Raw genomic sequence first — 23,193 nt, 5'->3', positions numbered from 1 at the left:
TCCTGTGTGGAATCCCGGGAATACAGAGGACGGGGACATCTCTCTGGTGGGTTCCTGGTATTAGGTGGCTCCATCATCTCCTTGTGTCCTTCTGAAAACTCCTCCATCACTCCATACTCCTCATCCTCCTCTTTATACTCTTCTTTAACATCAATATTATCATCCCCGAGGATTCCACTCTGAAAGATATAATAAAACATTCATTGTAACAAACATGCTGTGTATAAATCACAACTACCAATAATTGTCATCATCTACCTGATGATGGTGAGGGATGGTGTGACCTTCCTGTGTGGAATCCCGGGAATACAGAGGACGGGGACATCTCTCTGGTGGGTTCCTGGTATTAGGTGGCTCCATCATATCCTTGTGTCCTTCTGAAAACTCCTCCATCACTCCATACTCCTCATCCTCCTCTTTATACTCTTCTTTAACATCAATATTATCATCCCCGAGGATTCCACTCTGAATATATAATAAAAATGACATCAATGGTAACAGTGTGTCAAGGTCCTACCTTTTCCCTGAGGTTATGTTACTCCATGTGCTGGCGTCCATCTTGGATTTCTGCTGAGCATGGTGGGAATCCTTTATGCCTTCAGGTCTCTGAGGTCCATCCCCCAGAGGGGTGTGGCTGATGACATATAAGCCTGTGGTCCGCACATGCTCTTTGCACTTGTGTCGCTATTACTCTGTTCTGACTCTTGTGACTCTCCTGGTATTCTGATTCGGCTTGTGACTTGACTATTCTTTGTATTCTCCTTTGATCTGACCCTCTGTTACTGAACCCGGCTCGTGACCTGTGATTCTCGTCTGCTGTCCTGTACCGTTTTGTCCCGTTGTTGTTGACCCGGCCTGCCTGACTACTCTTTTGTCTTTTCCACCAGCTACACGCCATTGGCGACGGCCATTACCGCAACTGAGGTGTCTCAGGGGCCGCAACCTGGTTCCTGGCTGCGTCAAGTCCATCCCCACCATCAGGGGCCCTGGTGAAGGGCAGCCTGGGACTTAGATTCCGCGCCCTGAGGGACTTCGGTCTTTGGGTGGTGGTTGTCGTCAGCCAGTGCGTTACTTTGTTAGGCCTGCCTGTCCGTTCCTCACCTCCTGCCCTGACATTACACAAGTGCCATGAATCCTGACGGTGCAGGCACGCCTTCGCTCCCAACGCTAGTCGCCAGACTCAATCAACAGGATCACCTGTTGGATCAGTTCGCTCAGGCGTTGCAAACTCTGCTTGCACGCACTGCACACCTTGCTCCTGGTGCTATTAGGTCGGTAGTCGCTCCGGTGGTCTCTCCCGCTGATTCTCCGCTTATTGCGTCCACCACCTCGACGGCTGCATCAGCGGTGCCCAGAGGTATGACTGGTTCTGCCCCTCTTTCACAGCGCTTTGGGGGTGAGCCGAGTCAGTGTCGTGGGTTCCTCAACCAGGTAGGTATTTATTTTGAACTAATACCCCACGCCTTTCCGTCTGAGAGGTCAAAGGTGGGGTTCCTAATTTCACTACTCTCAGACAAGGCCTTGGCCTGGGCAAATCCCTTATGGGAGAGGAACGACCCGGTGATTCAAGATTTTTCCGGTTTTGTTGATGCCTTCCGTAGAGTATTCGACGTACAGTCTCGTTCCGCCTCGGCTGCCAAGCTGCTCATGACCATGCATCAGGGTTCACGGACTGTGGCCGAGTACGCCATAGAGTTTCGTACCCTGGCGGCAGAGGTGGGTTGGAACAATGAGGCTCTGGTGGCTGCGTTTTCCCATGGTCTTTCTGACACACTGAAGGACGAGATTGCAGCTAAGGAACTGCCTGTGGAGTTGTTGGAGCTCATCTCTTTCCTGATCCTGATTGACACCAGGCTCAGGGAGAGGCCTTCACTCAAGGAACGCCTGCGGAGGCCTTCCAATCGACTGGCACCTGCGTTTTCTGTCCCACCCGTTCCTCCCTCTCCTCCCACACCTCCTGGGGATAGCTTGTCTGGTGGGGAGCCCATGCAGCTGGGGTTTGCTCGCCTTTCCGAGGGAGATCGGGCCGCTCGGCGTCGGGAGGGTCGCTGCCTGTACTGTGGCCTCAGTGGGCACTTTCAGCAGTCTTGTCCGGTCTGTCCGGGAAACACTCGCACCTGAGATCATGTCGGGGACAGATCTTGGGTGGAGTTTCCTCGTCCCTGGCGTTCCGCAAGGATAAGCCACTGATCACCGTGGTCCTTTCTTGGACGGAGGGCTCAGTGACGGCCCAGGCGTTGGTAGATTCTGGGGCCGGAGGGTTGTTCTTGGACAGCTCGTTTGCTGCACAGCACTCCATTCCCCTGCAGGCTCGTGCTACCCCATTGGTTCTCGAAGCAATAGATGGCAGGCCCCTGCAACCGCCGCAGGTTACCCACGAGACTCTGCCGATAGATTTAGCCATTGGGGCTGTTCATAGGGAGTTGGCCTGTTTTCAGGTGATTTCTTCTCCGCACTATTCGGTGGTTTTGGGGTATCCCTGGCTCCAGAAGCACAATCCAACCTTCAATTGGCAAACAACCGAGATTCTCTCATGGTCTCCAGTGTGGGGCGGGTGCATCCGTGGGCCGGTTAAGGTGTTGTGTGCCTCCTCGGACTCTGCATTGCCCACCGACTATGGGGAGTACCGGGACGTGTTTGATAAGGTACGCACTGGTGCCTTACCGCCGCATCGTCCTTACGACTGCGCCATGTCCTTGCAACCCGGTGCCACTCCTCCGCGTGGCAGGGTGTACCCTCTCTCGGTTGCGGAGAATAAGGCCATGGAGGAGTACGTTGTGGATGCGCTTTCCCGGGGGCACATTCGTAAGTCTACTTCTCCAGCAGGAGCAGGTTTTTTTTTCGTAGAGAAGAAAGGTGGGGAATTGAGGCCTTGCATCGATTATAGGGGTCTCAATCGGATTACCATTAAAAATGCATACCCAATTCCCTTGATTACTGAGTTGTTCGACCGCCTAAAGGGAGCAACAGTCTTTACCTAACTCGACCTTAGGGCGGCGTACAACCTCGTACCGATCAGACAGGGGGATGAGTGGAAGACCGCGTTTAACACCAGAACCGGGCACTATGAATACCTGGTGATGCCCTTCGGGTTGTGTAACGCGCCCGCGGTTTTTCATGCATTCATAAACAATGTCCTTTGTGATTTGTTGCAGCAGTACGTAGTGGTTTACCTGGATGACATCTTGGTTTACTCTACCTCCATGGAGTCCCATGTCCAGGATGTCAAGCGGGTGCTGGAACGATTACGTGAGAACAAACTCTCTTGTAAACTCGAGAAGTGCGAGTTCCATCGATCCCAAGTTGCCTTTTTGGGCTACATCATTTCCGCGGAGGGATTCTCCATGGACCCTCAGAAGGTTGCGGTGGTTCTGCAGTGGCCTCGTCCCAATGGTCTTCGGCCCATTCAGCGCTTTCTGGGTTTTGCCAACTACTATCGGAAGTTCATCAGGAACTTCTCCACATTGGCAAAGCCTCTCTCTGACCTAACCAAGAAGGGGAGTAACTCTCACGAGTGGCCATCCGAGGCCATCGTAGCTTTCGAGGCTCTGAAAGCCGCCTTTGCTTCGGGCCGATTCTTTCGCATCAGAATCCTGGGTTGCCCTTCGTCCTCGAGGTTGATGCTTCCGAGACGGGAGTAGGGGCTCTCCTGTCTCAGCGTCGGTCGCACGATGGACCCCTACTTCCCTGCGGGTTCTACTCTAGGAAGCTTTCCTCTGCAGAGTGCAACTACCAGATTGGAGATAGGGAGTTGTTGGTCATCATTCTGGCTCTCAAGGAATGGAGGCACCTGCTCGAGGGCTCCGCGGTTCTGGTCCTCATTCTTACCGATCACAAGAACCTGACTTATCTTTCGGAGGCCAAGAGATTGACACCCCGCCAGGCCAGATTGGCTCTGTTCTTGTCACACTTCAACTATGTGGTCTCCTATTTGCCTGGTTCCAAGAATGTCAGGGCTGATGCGATATCACGGCAATACTCTGAGTTGTCAAGGGAAGACTCTGAGCCAATATCAGTTATACCTCCAGATCAGATCCTGGCTGCCATTCACACCAGTCTGACCTCTCCTCTTGGGGATCAGATTTTGGCGGCTCAAACTGATGCTCCTCCTGGGAGGCCGGAGGGTAGATGTTTCGTACCCGAGGGATTGCGCATCCGCCTGCTGCGTACCTACCATAACGCCAAAACTGCCGGGCATCAGGGGAAGAACCAGCTGTGCTGGGTCGTCTCTCGCTTATTCTAGTGGCCAACCCTCCGTGCCGACATTGCCTCTTATGTAGCGGCATGTTCGATCTGTGCCCAGAATAAGTCTCCACGGCATCTCCCTTTGGGTCTTCTGCAACCCTTTCCCAATGGGGAGCGTCCTTGGTCACACCTAGGTATGGACTTTATTGTAGACCTCCCGGTGTCTCGGGGTCATACAGTCATCCTCATAATCGTCGATCGGTTTTCCAAGATGTGCCATTGCATTCCACTCAGGAAATTACCAACAGCGCAAGAACTGGCCACGGTCTTTTCCAGGGAGATTTTTCGCCTGCATGGGTTGCCTAAGGTGATTGTCTCGGACCGCGGGAGTCAGTTTGTGTCCAGATTCTGGCACGCCTTCTGCTCCCAATTGGGTATTAGTCTCTCTTTTTCATCAGCCTACCACCCGCAGTCCAATGGGGCTGCGGAGCGTTCCAGTCAGGCCTTAGAACAATTCCTTCGGTGTTATATCTCGGACCATCAGGACGATTGGGCCGATCTCCTGCCTTGGGCAGAGTTTGCCAGGAACTCGGCGGTCAACTCCTCCTCCGGGATGTCTCCCTTCATGGCCAACTATGGGTTCCAATCCGCAGTATTACCTGAGAGGTTCTCACCACAGGACATTCCGGCTGTGGAGAACCATCTTGCTGCCCTGCGTTCTTCATGGGGGCAGATCCAGAGGGCCTTGAGGGACTCGGCTCAGTGTCAGAAGTTCCAGGCTGATCGCAGACGGTTGCCCGCTCCTTCATACCAGGTCGGCAATCGGGTGTGGTTGTCTACTCGCAACCTCAATCTTTGGGTGCCCACACCCAAACGAGCTCCCCGTTTTGTTGGTCCTTTCCGCATTCTCCGCAAAGTGAATCCGGTGGCCTATGCCCTTGCCCTTCTGCCTGGGATGCGGATCTCCAATATCTTTCATGTATCCCTGTTGAAACCTCTGATCTGCAATTGCTTCACTACCTCTCTGCCTCGGCCCCGTCCCATCTAGGTTGATGGTCATGAGGAGTATGAGGTGAGCCGGATCCTGGACTCTCGATTGGTGCGCGGTCGATTACAGTTCCTGGTTCATTGGCGCGGTTATGGTCCCGAGGAGCGTTCCTGGGTTCCTTCCGCGGATATCCATGCTCCTGCTCTCCTCCGCGCTTTTCATACCCGCTTTCCTCAGAAACCTTTTGTTGAGCCGCGGAGGGGGAGGGGCCCTTGAGGAGGAGGTACTGTCAAGGTCCTACCTTTTCCCAGAGGTTATATTACTCCATGTGCTGGCGTCCATCTTGGATTTCTGCTGAGCATGGTGGGAATCCTTTATGCCTTCAGGTCTCTGAGGTCCATCCCCCAGAGGGGTGTGGCTAATGACATATAAGCCTGTGGTCCGCATATGCTCTTTGCACTTGTGTCTTGTGTCGCTATTACTCGGTTCTGACTCTCGTGACTGTCCTGGAATCTGACTCGGCTTGTGACTCGACTATTCTTTGCGTTCTCCTTTGATCTGACCCTCTGTTGCTGAACCCGGCTTGTGACCTGTGATTCTCGTCTGCTGTCCTGTACCGTTTTGTCCCGTTGTTGTTGACCCGGCCTGCCTGACTACTCTTTTGTCTTTTCCACCAGCTACACGCCATTGGCGGTGGCCATTACCGCAACTGAGGTGTCTCGGGGGCCGCGACCTGGTTCCTGGCTGCGTCAAGTCCATCCCCACCATCAGGGGCCCTGGTGAAGGGCAGCCTGGGACTTAGACTCCGCGCCCTGAGGGACTTTGGTCTGTGGGTGGTGGTTGTCGCCAGTCAGTGCATTACTTTGTTAGGCCTGCCTGTCCGTTCCTCAGATCCTGCCCTGACACAGTGCAGATAATGTACATAAACCATTCATTGTAACAAACATGCTGTTTATAAATCACAACTACCAATAATTGTCATCATCTACCTGATGATGGTGAGGGATGGTGTGACCTTCCTGTGTGGAATCCCGGGAATACAGAGGACGGGGACATCTCTCTGGTGGGTTCCCATGACTGGATCCATCTGTAGGAAACACACACACTGACTGAATCCATTGTTTCTATGTGTTTATCAGATGATGGGGGATCTAGGTGGATCCTCCGTACTGCTCTCTCCTTTACAATAAAGTCTCCTCTTACCCGGTGATGTGAGGGGCGGCTAATTGTCCATCATGACGTCCTTGTAGAGATCCTTGTGTCCTTCTAAATACTCCCACTCCTCCATGGAGAAATAGACAGTGACACCCTGACACCTTATAGGAACCTGACACACACAATGATACAGTCACCATCCAGACACATCCCTTGTCTGTTACTGGAGAATGTCCCAGAATTCCCGGCACCGCTCACCTCTCCTGTCAGCAGCTCCATCATCTTCTTGGTGACTTCTAGAATCTTCTGCATGTTGTGTCTCTCAGGGTTTAGGGAGTCACATGGAGGCACTTTGATGGTCATATGATCACCTGACTTCAGAAGAGGAAATCTCTGTATTGAGGAACCAATAGGAATATCATGTTAGACTCCCAGAATCCTCCTCACCTCTCCGGTCAGGTCTGTGTGATGTCATGTGACCTCCCAGAATCCTCACCTCTCCGGTCAGGTCTGTGTTTTATTAATAGAGATGGGTGATGTCATGTGACCTCCCAGAATCCTCCTCACCTCTTCGGTCAGGTCTGTGTTATTAATAGAAATAAGAGTGATGTCATGTGACCTCCAGAATCCTCCTCACCTCTCCGGTCAGGTCTGTGTTATTAATAGAGATAGGAGTGGTGTCATGTGACCTCCCAGAATCCTCCTCACCTCTCCGGTCAGGTCTGTGTTTTATTAATAGAGATAAGAGTGATGTCATGTGACCACCCAGAATCCTCCTCACCTCTCCGGTCAGGTCTGTGTTTTATTAATAGAGATGAGAGTGATGTCATGTGACCTCCCAGAATCCTCCTCACCTCTCCGGTCAGGTCTGTGTTTTATTTATAGAGATGAGAGTGATGTCATGTGACCTCCCAGAATCCTCCTCACCTCTCCGGTCAGCAGGTAGATGATCTCCAGGGTGAGGTTTAGTATCTTCTCAGTCATGTGACTCCGGTCCTCCTCCATCCTCATTGGTGCCATCATGTGATCTATACAGGTCTCTTTGTAGACGGATAACTTTGGGAAATGAAAGTAAGAATTACACTCACCGGCCACTTTATTAGGTCCACCTTACTAGGGCCAAGAAAATCTCCCCCCCACCATGACACCACCAGCCTGAACCATGAATACAAGGCAGGATGGATCCATGCTTTCATGTTGTCTATGCCAAATTCTGACACTACCATCTGAATGTCACAGCAACCAATCTGCCCATTCTCCTCTGACATAGACAAAACATTTTCCTCCATGCAACTGCCGCTTGATGGATATTTTCCCTTTTTTGGACCATTCACTGGAAACCCTAGAGATGGTTGTGGGTGAAAATCCCAGGAGATCAGCAGTTTTTGAAATACCCAGACCAGCCTGCCTGGCACCAACAACCACACCACATTCAAAGTCACTTAAATCCCCTTTCTTCCCCATTCTGATACTCAGTTTGAACTTCAGCAAGTCATCTTCACCACGTCTAGATGCCCAAATGCATTGAGTTGCTGTCATGTGATTGGCTGATTAGAAGTTTGTGTTACCCAGCAATTGAATAGGTGGACCTGATAGGGTGGCCAGTGAGTGTATTTGGATGGTATTGGTCACACAATAATAGGATGTGGATGTGAGGGGGGAATAGGAGGGTTGCTGGACATCTAATCACCTCAATACCGGACACTTCCACCCCCTTCCTGACCAGAACACTTTTCAGATGTCAGTGCTGTCGCAGTTTGGATGACAATTGTGCGGTCATATACAGTACTATTCTAGGCTCTGCCCATTCCCAACGTGTCCAACTGCATGAAAATCCATCCAAATTCAATATAAATCCCTCATAAATACTGAATAGAAAAATAAAATCATCAATATTAATAGTTCTTTTATATCAGTTGATGTGCTTGTGCCTCTCCAATCACACTGCGCCAACCAACCGTGCGGAATAATGTGCCTTATGCTCCTCCAATCACACTGCGCCAACCAACCATGCGGAATAAAGTGCCTTGTGCCTCTCCAATCACACTGCGCCAACCGACCGTGCGGAATAATGTGCCTTGTGCCTCTCCAATCACACTGTGCCAACCAACCGTGCGGAATAATGTGCCTTGTGCTCCTCCAATCACACTGCGCCAACCAACCGTGCGGAATAAAGTGCCTTGTGCTCCTCCAATCACACTGCGCCAACCAACCGTGCGGAATAATGTGCCTTGTGCTTCTCCTTTCATCAAAGTGCAGATCTCGTGCTCCCCTCCAGTGCCCCCCCTCCAGTGCTCCCCTCCAGTACTCCCCTCCAGTGCTCCCCCTCCTGTGCTCCCCCTCCAGTGCTCTCCTCCCCCACCACAGGATGTGGACTCTTACATTGGAATAGGAGTCCTATGTGCTGTGTCATGGTCCTGGTTAGTCTGGAGCTTGTAGTCCTCCTGGATGATTGTGTACAATTCCCCCCCCAATATATCATACAAGTGATGGTTCATCTCATGATGTATGCAGGGAGGAGATAACAACAATCACCCACATGGTGTCATTCCATTTATTACAAACTTCCTTTACAGCAAACCATATACACTCACATTTGTATATAATATACAAGCAAAATGTCCGACTGAAAGTGTCCCATCCACATGAGTCCCACCATTCGGGAATTACATCACCGCAGCCGTCACTGACGCATTTCCCCTCCTCTAGGGGGCTGTAAGAGGATTGGCTGCTGGTGGTAGATGGTCTTATTTATACTGTGTGTCTCCATATCTCCGAGCCCACTTCCCCTTCCTGTCCTAACCCGGTGTCACCTCCGTTTCCTCCCGCGGCCTTGCATGGTCATGCAACACTGAACCCAAATGACATTTGTATCATTTTTTAGACAGATAGAGCTTTCTTTGGGTGGTGCAGTATTTATTCACCACTGGGGGGGTCATTTATTGCTAAACAAACAAAAAAAGACCAACAATTTTGAAGAAAAAAAAGCTTTTTTCTTTGTTTGTAAAAAAAGCAGTTTTTCTCCTTCACTGAACGGCACTGAAAAAGCTGCATTGATGAAGAGGCACTGATATGCTGCACTGATAGGTGGCACTGATTGGGCTGCACTAATAATCACAGTAAATGTCCCCTGTCACAGGAAAGCCAGTTATCAGTTTTCCTTTCCTTTCCTCAGACAGTGACAGCGCTGAGGACAGGAAATCCCAATAACCGGCTTTTGTTAACATGTGATCAGCTGTGATTGGATACAGCTGATCACATGGTAAAGAGACAACATCATTGGATCTTTTCCCTGATCAGCGATGCGTTGAGCTCCCCACCAATCACCATGCTGCGTCCCCCTCCACCTGCACAGCAAGAGTGGGAGGACATCATACAACGTCCTTCCAGAAGGAGAGAGGTCCTGTCCGCCGTCATTGTACAATAGGCCGGGTGGGAACCAGTTCAGGACTTCTGTCCTCCTGGAAACACATTTACTTTGGAGTGTTTAGTGTTTGATGCATATTTGAGGTCCCGGGACCCTCTTGTCCTTCCAGATCAGAAATCCCCTTTTCTCTGTTGGGTTTGTTTGGTCTCTGAACTGGTTTTGATGAGTTTTAGATCTGCAGACAAGGAATGATAAATATGATCCTTCCTATGACTTGTTTGCTCTGAGGCCGTGCTGTGAGGTCAATGTTGGGTCATCATGAGGTCCAGGAAGGGGAACTTGTCGACATTTAATTGGAGTTGCTGGATAATTGCCCGATATCCGGCTGCAAGGCTCCAATCTCCGGCAGCCTGCTGACTGACAGGAGTGATGTCACTGTCACTCTCTGCAGTAAGAGAAGGGATTGGATTGCATAGCAGGAGGATGGTGCTGGTGTCATAGAGAGCTGTGGGGGAGGAGTCTGTTCTCTTCCCTCCAATGACAGCCCAGTGTGAGTAGGAGGACAATAGGGGGTTCTCTTGGTTGCCAAGTATTGTCTGGAATCCAGGACATTGTACAGAGTGGTGGTGGGTTCCTGGGGCTCTGAATTCCAGCACCGGGCACAGCCAGAGCCTGTGTCATGGGAGGTATTGGAGTGTCTCCTGAAGATGTTCAGCACTGACCCCTGACTACCTTTTAGGCAATGCTGCAAAAACAGACATCCTCTAAGAAAAGTGCCCACCAAGGGCCCAGAGTCTTTCAACTACTCTACCTCCTTAACCCTTTGAGGACCGTAAGATTTTGGAACGCCAAAAGAATCAATTTTTTTGTTTTTAAAGTTCGTACACTTCAATTGCTGTAACTAAGCCATTTCATGAAATAATTGGCAAAAAGTTTCATCCATTTGTTGTTTGTTGATAAGAACTAATATTTTGACTCAAACCAAAAAAAAAAAAGTTTTAAGTTCTTAATCAGATCCTACACGCAATTAAAAACATGGGACAAATACGTCCCTTGGTCTTGAAAGGGTTGGCCCTGAGCTCCACTACCCTTCAGGGGCCCCAAAGTTCCTTATCTGTAGTACCCCCTGAGAGACCCCTCAGCTCCTCTACTTCCCTCAGACCCCTCAGTATTTCCCTCCCTCTGACACCAATGATGGAACATATTCTTCATGGCCGGCTGGGGAATGTTTCCTTCCTCCTGAGCAGCAATGTAAGGGGAAGAGGACGGACGTGACTATAGAGGAAGAGGACGGACGTGACTATGGAGAAAGAGGACGGACGTGACTATGGAGGAAGAGGACGGACGTGACTATGGAGGAAGAGGACGGACGTGACTATAGAGGAAGAGGACGGACGTGACTATGGAGAAAGAGGACGGACGTGACTATGGAGGAAGAGGACGGACGTGACTATGGAGGAAGAGGACGGATGTGACTATGGAGGAAGAGGACGGACGTGACTATGGAGGCAGAGGACGGACGTGACTATGGAGGAAGAGGACGCACGTGACTATGGAGGAAGAGGACAGATGTGACTATGGAAGAAGAGGACGGACTTGATGGGGGTTACTGGGTGTAAATAGACAATAACATCTTATTACCTCCTCTGCTGCCACTTCCACCAAGTTCTCCTCACTACTTCCAGTCTGTACCTGACATCACTTCCTGCCTGTACCTGACATCACTTCCTGTCTGTACCTGACATCACTTCCTGTCTTCCATAGAGACTTCCTGTGTGGGTAGAAGTGAGATCCCCACCTTGTGGAGTTCAGAGGAACTGCAGCCCGAGAAGCGTCTGGTAGTGTGACCCCGGCCTTGTGCTGGGTGTGTATGGACTGTAGATCCTTATAGAGGGGTCACCTCCACTCCCACCAAGGGGGACAGAAATATATGACTCCTCGGGGGAGGGGTTTTGGCTCCTTTGATTTTGCAGTAACATTGATTGCAGATTTAGTCCTGTAGAACATCTGGTATATGGATACAAAGCCCCCCAGCTGGGAGTAAAGGGTGGAAATGGCTGGTGACCCCCAGATTTGGGCAATGATGTCATCACTATAAATGGATAAAACCCGCGCTATGTGTAACAACTCCAAACCTACAAAAACCTTCTAGCGGACTGCTGCTGTAACAAAGGGAAGGATTCCCTGTCATCTAGAAGAGCATTATGTGTCACAGCGCTGTCCTATTGTGTGTGCACAGAAATCATCACAAATACACTACAAATATGTGGAGACATTCAGAGATAAAGAGCTCGGGGCTCCAAATCCTATTCTCTGCACATCCACTGCTTCCACTTTACACCCACTTCATTGGTCTTATGGGGTTTATCAATAAATGAAGGAAACGGAACCGTGTGCAAATCCATCCACAACATAAAGTGCTTTGTGCTCAAGATGCTGCTCCCTGCACATCCACTGCTTCCACTTTACACCCACTTCATTCATCTCATCAGATTTGCTGCTATAGGAAATCATCTCAAATCTTGTGCAAATCCATGGAGACAGACAATATTGTGTGCTCAGTATAGTGTTCTTTGCAAGTCCACCGCTTCCACTTTGCATCTACTTCAATCACTCTCCACCCTTTACTCTGGGCTGGGGGGCTTTGTATCCATATACCAGATGTTCTACAGGACTAAATCTGCATTCAATGTTACTGCAAAATCAAAGGGGCCAAAACCCCTCCCCCGAGCAGTCATATATTTCTGTCCCCCTTGGTGGGAGTGGAGGTGACCCCTCTATAAGGATCTACAGTCCATACACACCCAGCACAAGGCCGGGGTCACACTACCAGACGCTTCTCAGGGCTGCAGTTCCTCTGAGCTCCACAAGGTGGGGATCTCACTTCTACCCAGACAGGAAGTCTCTATGGAAGACAGGAAGTGATGTCAGGTACAGACAGGAAGTGATGTCAGATACAGACAGGACATTTTAGAGGAGAGGTAAATCAGGAGGAAGCGGAGAGTTGACATTCCTGGATCTGGCAGCAGAGGAGGTAATACGTAGATGAACCCCTTCAGGGGGAGGAGTTGATGATAATATATTTGCTCCCAAAGCTGGCCTACATGGTTCAGTTTTATCGTTCAGCCAGCGGGATGACCAGAAAAACTGAAGGGATTCCCCCATCCACACATTGGAGGTGGATGGGCGAATCCTCCCCGCTGCACTCTTGTATTCTGACAATGGGGGGAATCCTCCGCTCTCAGAATACACGGATCAGCACTGAAGCTATTGGCTGCAGCTGCTGGGGGAGTGGCTTTTATCCGGCAGTGGCCACACATGGATGGAAATGTGAGCGATCCCTGCTGAACCAGCTGAATTTCCATGGATCTATGGTCACCTTCAGTGACTTCCTCCCCTCCCCCTCATCTCCTTCATGATGGAAGTCATGCTGAGATCATCTCCCATTGGCTGAGCAATATTCTCATTTGTCTCTCAGCTCCTTCTTGCTATTCCTCGTCCTGCCTGTTGTTTCCTTGGATTGATTTTCTGTGTAGTGACCCCGGCTTGGTCTCTTGGATGCGCTCGTCTGTTGCTTGCCCTGACCTTTCTCCTGATTCCTGGATCTCCTCCTCATCTCTCCTCCATATCCTCTTACACAGCTTTTCTCCACACCTGCAGTGACCCTGGGGGGAGGAAACTTGGCACCAGCACGCCGCCAAATCCATCCCCACCATTAGGGGCTCTGGAGACAATTGTCTGCTATTTACACTCCGTTACTCCGCACGTCACCTGATCACATGACAGCTTACTTCCACAGATTCCGGACAGATTTCTGGATGGTAAAGGTCAAAGGTCACTCTTCAGTTTAGGAGAGGTAGGACACGCCCAGGAACAAGGATTTGGTTTATACAGGAGCCACATATAGAGGACCCCTCAAATCTCCCCATCCAAATGTCCCTCCATCCAGAGTCTATATGTCTTATGACATCACACTGACCTCACAGCTCCTCCCCCCAATGTCCCTCCATCCAGAGTCAGAGAATCCTATGACATCACACTGACCTCACAGCTCCTCCTCCCAATGTCCCTCCATCCAGAGTCAGAGAATCCTATGACATCATGCCGACCTCACAGCTCCTCCTCCCAATGTCCCTCCATCCAGAGTCAGAGAATCCTATGACATCACACTGACCTCACAGCTCCTCCTCCCAATGTCCCTCCATCCAGAGTCAGAGAATCCTATGACGTCACACTGACCTCACAGCTCCTCCCCCCAATGTCCCTCCATCCAGAGTCAGAGAATCCTATGACATCACACTGACCTCACAGCTCCTCCCCCCAATGTCCCTCCATCCAGAGTCAGAGAATCCTATGACATCACACTGACCTCACAGCTCCTCCTCCCAATGTCCCTCCATCTTGCTTTTTCCCTGATGCTCTTAGGATGTGGGGGTCCCTTGGTATCCTCACATGTAAAGTGGGACTGTTGGTCCTGCGTTGTATGTAATGACATCAGAATGCTGCAACAAGCCTATACCCTGCGTAGTGTGGGGGTCCTGGGGGGGGAATTATACCTCAGCCTGAAGTGGGGCTTTAATAAAATGGAGACCTGAATGGAGAGGTGAGGAGGATTCTGGGAATATCATTTGATGTGACTATTTGTGTTCAGATGTAGAGTTTTCCTCCTGTGAAGTCTGGAGATCATATGACATCACATTGCCTCCACCTCCCTCCCTGATAGAAGAGAGAAAGAAGAAGAAGATTCTAGAAGTCACCAGAGAGATCACTGAGCTGCTGACAGGAGAGGTGAGCGGTGCCGGGAATTCTGGGACATTCTCCAGTAACAGACAAGGGATGTGTCTGGATGGTGACTGTATCATTGTGTGTGTCAGGTTCCTATAAGGTGTCAGGGTGTCACTGTCTATTTCTCCATGGAGGAGTGGGAGTATTTAGAAGGACACAAGGATCTCTACAAGGACGTCATGATGGACAATCAGCCGCCCCTCACATCACCGGGTAAGAGGAGACTTTATTGTAAAGGAGAGAGCAGTACGGAGGATCCACCTAGATCCCCCATCATCTGATAAACACATAGAAACAATGGATTCAGTCAGTGTGTGTGTTTCCTACAGATGGATCCAGTCATGGGAACCCACCAGAGAGATGTCCCCGTCCTCTGTATTCCCGGGATTCCACACAGGAAGGTCACACCATCCCTCACCATCATCAGGTAGATGATGACAATTATTGGTAGTTGTGATTTATACACAGCATGTTTGTTACAATGAATGTTTTATTATATCTTTCAGAGTGGAATCCTCGGGGATGATAATATTGATGTTAAAGAAGAGTATAAAGAGGAGGATGAGGAGTATGGAGTGATGGAGGAGTTTTCAGAAGGACACAAGGATATGATGGAGCCACCTAATACTAGGAACCCACCAGAGAGATGTCCCCGTCCTCTGTATTCCCGGGATTTCACACAGGAAGGTCACACCATCCCTCACTATTACAAGGTTGGTGGGATGGAGAATCTAGAACATGGACTTGTAGAGACTATGGGCTCCAATCACAAAGCGGTATCTTCCCGTATCCCACTATGTAGTAAGATGCTGCATTCTGTTTTTTAGTAGTGAATCCTGCGGGTAATTTACCACTGGTGTCCATAGCAACACTTGTAAATAAAAAATATATATATCCACCTGCGCTCCACAGACTCCTTATATATAACTAGCTGCTATCATCTACACCCTATACCATGGGACACATAAATTAAATATCAAGATATTGGATGAAGCGCTCTGCTATAATAATGCTAAAAAAACAAAATTTTATACACAAATGTAAAAGTGACTAATACTTAAATAATATATGTGCTAAAATTATATAAAAAAATTTCATATAAGACCAGTCTGCCCCCAAATGGCTAAAACTGGTTATACATGTGCACACACAGCAAAAATAGAAAGTGACCAGGTGCTTGGGTACATAAATAGTGTCTTAATAAATACAAAAGTTTTAAAATCACAGTGAAAGGTGCCAAGTGTTTAAATAACAATAAATATACATATAATATAATCATGTGCAAAAAACATGCTATCACTCTTCTGTGAAGAAAATATATATATATTAAAGTGCTTTTGCATTCAGATAGTGCTCAGACCAAAGTGTCACTCCAGTGAATCAATCCTAAATATCCAGAGTGCCTCCTCACCTCCAACATTCGACCCCTAGAGGTCACAAATCATTTATTTAAATGATATTCCAAAAAAGCGACATCAGGATATAACTTGCCCCACGACTCAAAATCTCAATATATACGATGCCTCAGCCATATGTCCATGGACCATGGAAGATTTAAGCACAAAGAGAGATATGTTCTCAGAAGTGTACAAGCAGTTTCCCCATATCCTATGGGTGTAATAGGAAATCGTGTTTGCCGAAAACCGGAAATACGTCACCGGAAGTGCATCACCGAGCTCCACCCGGAAATGACGTCAATGAGCTCCACGCGTTACACCACTGTCACGTGGCTTCTTCTGGAAGAAGCCACGTGACAGTGGTGTAACGCGTGGAGCTCATTGACGTCATTTCCGGGTGGAGCTCGGTGATGCACTTCCGGTGACGTATTTCCGGTTTTCGGCAAACACGATTTCCTATTACACCCATAGGATATGGGGAAACTGCTTGTACACTTCTGAGAACATATCTCTCTTTGTGCTTAAATCTTCCATGGTCCATGGACATATGGCTGAGGCATCGTATATATTGAGATTTTGAGTCGTGGGGCAAGTTATATCCTGATGTCGCTTTTTTGGAATATCATTTAAATAAATGATTTGTGACCTCTAGGGGTCGAATGTTGGAGGTGAGGAGGCACTCTGGATATTTAGGATTGATTCACTGGAGTGACACTTTGGTCTGAGCACTATCTGAATGCAAAAGCACTTTAATATATATATATTTTCTTCACAGAAGAGTGATAGCATGTTTTTTGCACATGATTATATTATATGTATATTTATTGTTATTTAAACACTTGGCACCTTTCACTGTGATTTTAAAACTTTTGTATTTATTAAGACACTATTTATGTACCCAAGCACCTGGTCACTTTCTATTTTTGCTGTGTGTGCACATGTATAACCAGTTTTAGCCATTTGGGGGCAGACTGGTCTTATATGAAATTTTTTTATATAATTTTAGCACATATATTATTTAAGTATTAGTCACTTTTACATTTGTGTATAAAATTTTGTTTTTTTAGCATTATTATAGCAGAGCGCTTCATCCAATATCTTGATATTTAACACTTGTAAATAGCTTGTTGTTAAGGAGAGGGCAGCCGCCTGTGTCCCCAACAACCAGTAAACAAGGAGAGGACGGCCACCAAGTTCCCCGCTGACAGCTGTGACAGGTCTGGTATGGATTTTGAGGGAATCCCCCAATGCCAAAACAATAAAAAAAAAATGGCGTGGGTTTCTCTCCAAAATCAATACCAGCCCCTTAGTGAGTGCCCACCTTCCTCCTGAACCATATCAGACCACATATCCTCAACATGGGGTGGGTGCTTCAGGGCAGCGGCGCTCTGCCACCCCAAAAGCACCTTGTCCCCATGTCGATGGGGAAAAGGGTCCCTTACCCACATCCCTGGCCAGTGGTTGTGGGGGGCTGTGGGTGGGGGACTTATTGAAATCTGGAAGCCTCCTTTAACATGGAGGCCCCCAGATGCCAGCCCCCCCACAATGTGAATGAGTATAGATTACATAGTACCCCTATTCATTTACCAAAAAAGGGTAAAAAAAAACTGTAGGAAAGTTTTGACAAAACAAAAATAAAGAACAATATTCCCCTGATGTAGATCCATCGATGATCCAATCACAATACTCGCTGTCATTGCTGGCTGGAAGAAAAAACAAAGCTCCCCTCCTGCCATCTGACAGCTCCGCCGCCTCCCACTTCTGAAAACACGAAGGACTGCTACTACCCTGTGACATCACTGGGTAGCCTTGCCCTCTTGTGACATCACCAATACAACATTCCCTGGTCAATGACGTCACCGAGTGACACCGTCCCTTAGTATATTTAGTGTCAGGAGGCAGCAGAGCTGTCAGACAGGGGGGAGTCTTCATTGGGAGCGGAGCTTTTCTTTCTGAGTCAGCGGTGACAGCGAGCATCGTGATTGATGATGGATCTACACCTGCCTGCTGTCTATATAACAGAATACTTTGTTGGGGTGAATAATTAGGGGTACCACGTACCCCATACTCATTCACATGGGGTGAAGGATCTGAGGGCCTCCTTGTTAAATTTTGTAAGTCCTCTTCCCGCAAACCCCCACAGCCACTAGACTGGGTTGTGGGGAAGAGTCCCTTGTCCCCATCAACATGGACAAGGTGCTTTGGGTGAGCAAAGCCCCCCCTGCCGCAGAGCATGCACTCTATGTTAAGGGCATGTGGCCTGGTATGTTTAAGGAGGGGGGGTCACTTGCTCATCCCCCGTTTACTGACCTGCTGGGCTGCATGCTCAGATAGGGGTCTGGTATGTATTTCTTTCATTTTGGCAAGGGGTCCCCCTCAAAATCCATACCAGACCCGAGGGGGGGACCCCACGCCATTTTCTTAATTTTTCATTGCCGATAATTCTTTTTTTCAGATTTATCGGTTGGTTAGGACGCGGCACCCGCTCACTCCCTAACAACCATGTTGTTTACTGGTTGTTAACCACCTCCCGTCCGGCTGTTCTATATAAACGGCCGGACGGTGGCACTGCAGGGTAGGGTGGCTGTTTATAAATGGCCTCCCCACCCCCTGCTTGTGCGCGCTCCCTGGAAGCGCGCAGCACCACGATCCGGTGCCTGCTGTGTCCTCCGGACACAGTGAAACACCGGTCGTTGGATGGGACCTCTGTACGAGGTCCCGATCATGTGATCACTGATTGGCCAATCAGTGATCACATCCAGAGTAGTAAGCAAGATGACATTTGTGACTTCATTGCTTACTACGTGTGAAATCTGTGAATGATCACAGAGGTCACATGGTACAGGGCTATTCACAACAGCCTTGTACCATGTGACAAGCTGTGACCAATCACAGCTCACATAGTATTTCTCAATGGCTGCAAGAATGCAGACAGAGAGAAAGAGAAATGATTGCTTTTACATCCTATATGGGTGTAAAAAGCAATCAATGTAAAAAAAGAAAAAAAAAAATCTTCATCACCTCCCACAAGTAGTACAGTGTCACCATGGTGACACTGTACTGCTAGGGTGACAGTATGTAAAATAAATAAATAATAATATAAAAAAATAAAATAAAAATTAAAAAAAATTGTTTACAAATTATAATTTTTGGTTATAAACTAATTTGGCTTATTTTTTTTTTTACTAAAAAGATACATTTTGGCCAAGATTTATGATGAAATATTATTTATTTGCAAAATTTTATAAGAAAAACACTTTTTTTTCAAAATGTTTGGACATTTTCATTTATATAGCAAAAAAAAAAAAATTCCAGCGGTGAATAAATACCACCAAAATAAAGTTTTATCTGTCTCAGAGTGTGTCCTCAGGGTGCGGGAGTACGACCTCAGAGTGCGGGAGTGTGACCTCAGGGTGCGGGAGTGTGACTTCAGGGTGCGGGAGTGTGACCTCAGAGAGTGGGAGTACGACCTCAGAGAGCGGGAGTATGACCTCAGAGAGCGAGAGTGTGACCTCAGAGTGCGGGAGTGTGACCTCAGAGAGCGGGAGTGTGACCTCATAGTGCAGGAGTGTGACCTCAGGGTGCGGGAGTGTGACCTCAGAGAGCAGGAGTATGACCTCAGGGTGCGGGAGTGTAACCTCAGAGTCCGGGAGTGTGACCTCAGAAAGTGGGAGTGTGACCTCAGAGAGCGGGAGTACGACCTCAGAGAGCGGGAGTACGACCTCAGAGAGCGGGAGTACGACCTCAGAGAGCGGGAGTACGACCTCAGAGAGCGGGAGTACGACCTCAGAGAGCGGGAGTACGACCTCAGAGAGCGGGAGTACGACCTCAGAGAGCGGGAGTACGACCTCAGAGAGCGGGAGTACGACCTCAGAGAGCGGGAGTACGACCTCAGGGTGCGGGAGTGTGACCTCAGAGAGCGGGAGTACGACCTCAGAGTGCGGGAGTGTGACCTCAGGGTGTGGGAGTACGACCTCAGAGAGCGGGAGTACGACCTCAGAGTGCGGGAGTGTGACCTCAGGGTGCGGGAGTGTGACCTCAGGGTGCGGGAGTGTGACCTCAGAGAGCGGGAGTGTGACCTCAGAGTGCGGGAGTGTGACCTCAGGGTGCGGGAGTGTGACCTCAGGGTGCGGGAGTGTGACCTCAGGGTGCGGGAGTGTGACCTCAGGGTGCGGGAGTGTGACCTCAGAGTGCGGGAGTGTGACCTCAGAGTGCGGGAGTGTGACCTCAGCGATTAGTATGGGGGCGTGTCTGATGAAGGAAACCAAGGGCTCTATTTATAGAACATTCATTGGACCAATGAGACAATCATTCCTCCAGCTGTGACAACATCCAGCCTATGTTAAGTAACACAGTGATTTCCTATGATCGCCGGCTCCATCTAGTGGCCACAATGAGGTGATTTTTCTGAAATATCTCCATCAGTAAAATTAGCCCAATATGATATTATGGCCACTAGATGGAGCCAATGATCATAAGAAATAAAATACGGCCAAAACTCCTCCCAGCTGGAGAATGCCGGTCACATCCGTTCAACATTGTTCTCCATAGACCTCCAAGTGTTTGTGAAATCTCCCACCACAAAATGTACTCAGCCAATCACAAGACAGGACTCCATTTTTATTCTTCTCCTGCTATCAATGGCCAACCCGATTCCACACTTCATCCATTTCTTTGGGGACCTCTGATCTCCTTATGAACTGTTTCTTCCATGATGAAGATCAGCCATGGAGTATATCTGAGGTGTATATCAGGGTGTGCTTCTTCCCCACATGAGAGCTGGGATGTCCAGCAACATTCATCTAGAAGACATTTCCCGCACTCAAGGTACTAATACACCTCCAGGGTTGTGTCGGACCCCTGATGTACAGGAAGACAGGACTTCAGTGAGGAATATTTCCCTCATTTATGACAGGAATGTGGCTTCTCCCCCATGTGAGATCTCTAATGTTGGGAAAGACTGGACTTATCTGAAAAAAATTTCCCGCACTCAGGAGAGGAATACAGCTTTTTTTCCCATGTGAAAACTTTGATGTTTGACAAGTCCTGAATTATGTACAAAACATTTCCCACACTCAGAACATGAATATGACTTCTCCCCCGTGTGAGATCTCTGATGTGTTGAAAGATTGGACTTCTGTGCAAAACATTTCCCACACTCAGGACAGGAGTATGGCTTCTCCCCCGTGTGAAATCTCTGATGCTTGTAAAGATAAGACTTCTGTGAAAAACATTTCCCACACTCAGGACAGGAATATGGCTTTTCCCCCGTGTGAGATCTCTGATGTGTGTAAAGATAGGACTTCTGTGAAAAACATTTCCCACACTCAGGACAGGAATATGGCTTTTCCCCCGTGTGAGATTTTTGATGTTTGTGCAGACTGGACTTCTCTGAAAAACATTTCCCGCACTCAGGACAGGAATATGGCTTCTCCCCTGTGTGAGATCTCTGATGGCTGAAAAGATGGGACTTCTCTGAAAAACATTTCCCACACTCAGGACAGGAATATGGCTTCTCCCCTGTGTGAGATCTCTGATGTCTGAAAAGATCAGACTTCTGTGAAAAACATTTCCTGCACTCAGGGCAGGAATACGGTTTCACCCCCATGTGAAATCTCTGATGTGTGTGAAGACTAAACTTCTCTGAAAAACATTTCCCGCACTCAGGACAAGAATATGGCTTCTCCCCTGTGTGAGATCTCTGATGTTTGTGAAGATGGGCCTTCTGTGAAAAACATTTCCCACACTCAGGACAAGAATACGGCTTCTCCCCAATGTGAGATCTCTGATGTGTGTGAAGATGGGACTTCTGTGAAAAACATTTCCCGCACTCAGGACAGGAATACGGCTTCTCCCCAATGTGAGATCTCTGATGTGTGTGAAGATGGGACTTCTCTGAAAAACATTTCCCACACTCAGGACAGGAATATGGCTTCTCCCCCGTGTGAAATCTCTGATGTTTGTGCAGACTGGACTTCTGTGAAAAACATTTCCCGCACTCAGGACAAGAATACGGCTTCTCCCCTGTGTGAGATGTCTGATGTTTGTGAAGATGGGACTTCTGTGAAAAACATTTCCCACACTCAGGACAAGAATATGGCTTCTCCCCTGTGTGAGATCTCTGATGTTGGTGCAGACTGGACTTCTGTGAAAAACATTTTCCGCACTCAGGACAAGAATATGGCTTCTCTCCTGTGTGAGATCTCTGATGTTTGTGCAGACTTGACTTCTCTGAAAAACATTTCCCGCACTCAGAACAAAAATATGGCTTCTCCCCTGTGTGAGATTTCTGGTGTCTGTAAAGATAGGACTTCACTAAAAAGCATTTCCCGCACTCAAGACAAGAATATGGCTTTTCCCCCACATGAGATCTCTGATGTGTGTGAAGACTGGACTTGTCAGAAAAACATTTCCCACACTCTGGACAGGAATATGGCTTCTCACCTGTGTGAGATCTTATATGCATATTAAGACGGGATTCAAGATGGAAACCCTTCCCGCACTCAGGACAGGAGAAGCTTTTTCTTGTTGGAAGGCCGGCCCGGTCCCGCACAGTCTGAGGTTCCTCAGGATACGAGGAATCCGATGGTCCATCTACACTGGGTGGTGCCGGATGGACATTGGAGGGAGCCGGGTTTTCTCCTGGACTATACTGTGTGATGTCCTCATCTTCTACTTTCCAGTCTGGAGACAAAGTGAGACAATCCTCGGAGGTTTTCCTCATCTCCCGGCCATGGACTAAAAGACAAAGAGGATTACTAGACAGGAGCTGATTGGTTCCCCCAAACCAGGACTCCGCCCACATCAGGCAGCTTGGTCTCCAAGGAGCTTACAATTCCACCCTCAAGGGAACTAGGAAATGGCTCCTCTGATCTCCTACCAGGTCATTTCTTTATTCATGGACCTTAGTCAGAGAGTGAGGAAACAACCAGAACTGTCTTTTATAGGAGGGACAGTGATGAGGGGATTATAGGACGAGGGTCCCCACCCCCTCTATCACTCATCGCCATCTTCCCAACACAAGAAGTACTGCACTTCCTTATTTAGTCCATGATTTAGTCATGAAGAACAGCGGGGCTGAGCCCCACCAGAGGTCAGGGAGTGAGGATGGGGGGAGAACAACCAAGATGAAGACTGGACTGATCCTGAAGACCACCATCATCGGGGTATTGACTCCTCCCTCATTATCCCTTTCTCATTACCAATCACTTTCACTCTCTTCCTGCTCTGAACAATTTTCAGCTGTCAGCACTTTCACACTTTGAATGACAATTACTCAGTCATGCAACGCTGCACCCGTATTACATTTGTATCAT

The 23,193-nt window shown here is 48.6% G+C and overlaps 1 protein-coding gene across 1 annotated transcript in view; it reads right to left on the bottom strand.

Annotated features, from left to right (window-relative positions):
* Nucleotides 1-22,888, bottom strand: part of LOC149460710 (uncharacterized) — a 29,623-nt gene extending 6,735 nt beyond the window's left edge. The window contains 1 exon segment of the mRNA XM_089679220.1: nucleotides 20,883-22,888. Within this exon segment, the coding sequence (XP_089535346.1) occupies nucleotides 20,883-22,682 (1,800 nt within the window). The 5' untranslated portion in view covers nucleotides 22,683-22,888.
* Nucleotides 22,889-23,193: the final 305 nt, after the last annotated feature.

The sequence above is a fragment of the Staurois parvus genome, unplaced genomic scaffold (genome assembly GCF_062004578.1).
Source record: "Staurois parvus isolate SC_StPar_1 unplaced genomic scaffold, SC_StPar_1.0 ptg000221l, whole genome shotgun sequence".
NCBI classification, from domain to species: Eukaryota; Metazoa; Chordata; class Amphibia; order Anura; family Ranidae; genus Staurois; species Staurois parvus.
This window is presented reverse-complemented; position numbering and strand designations above follow the sequence as displayed.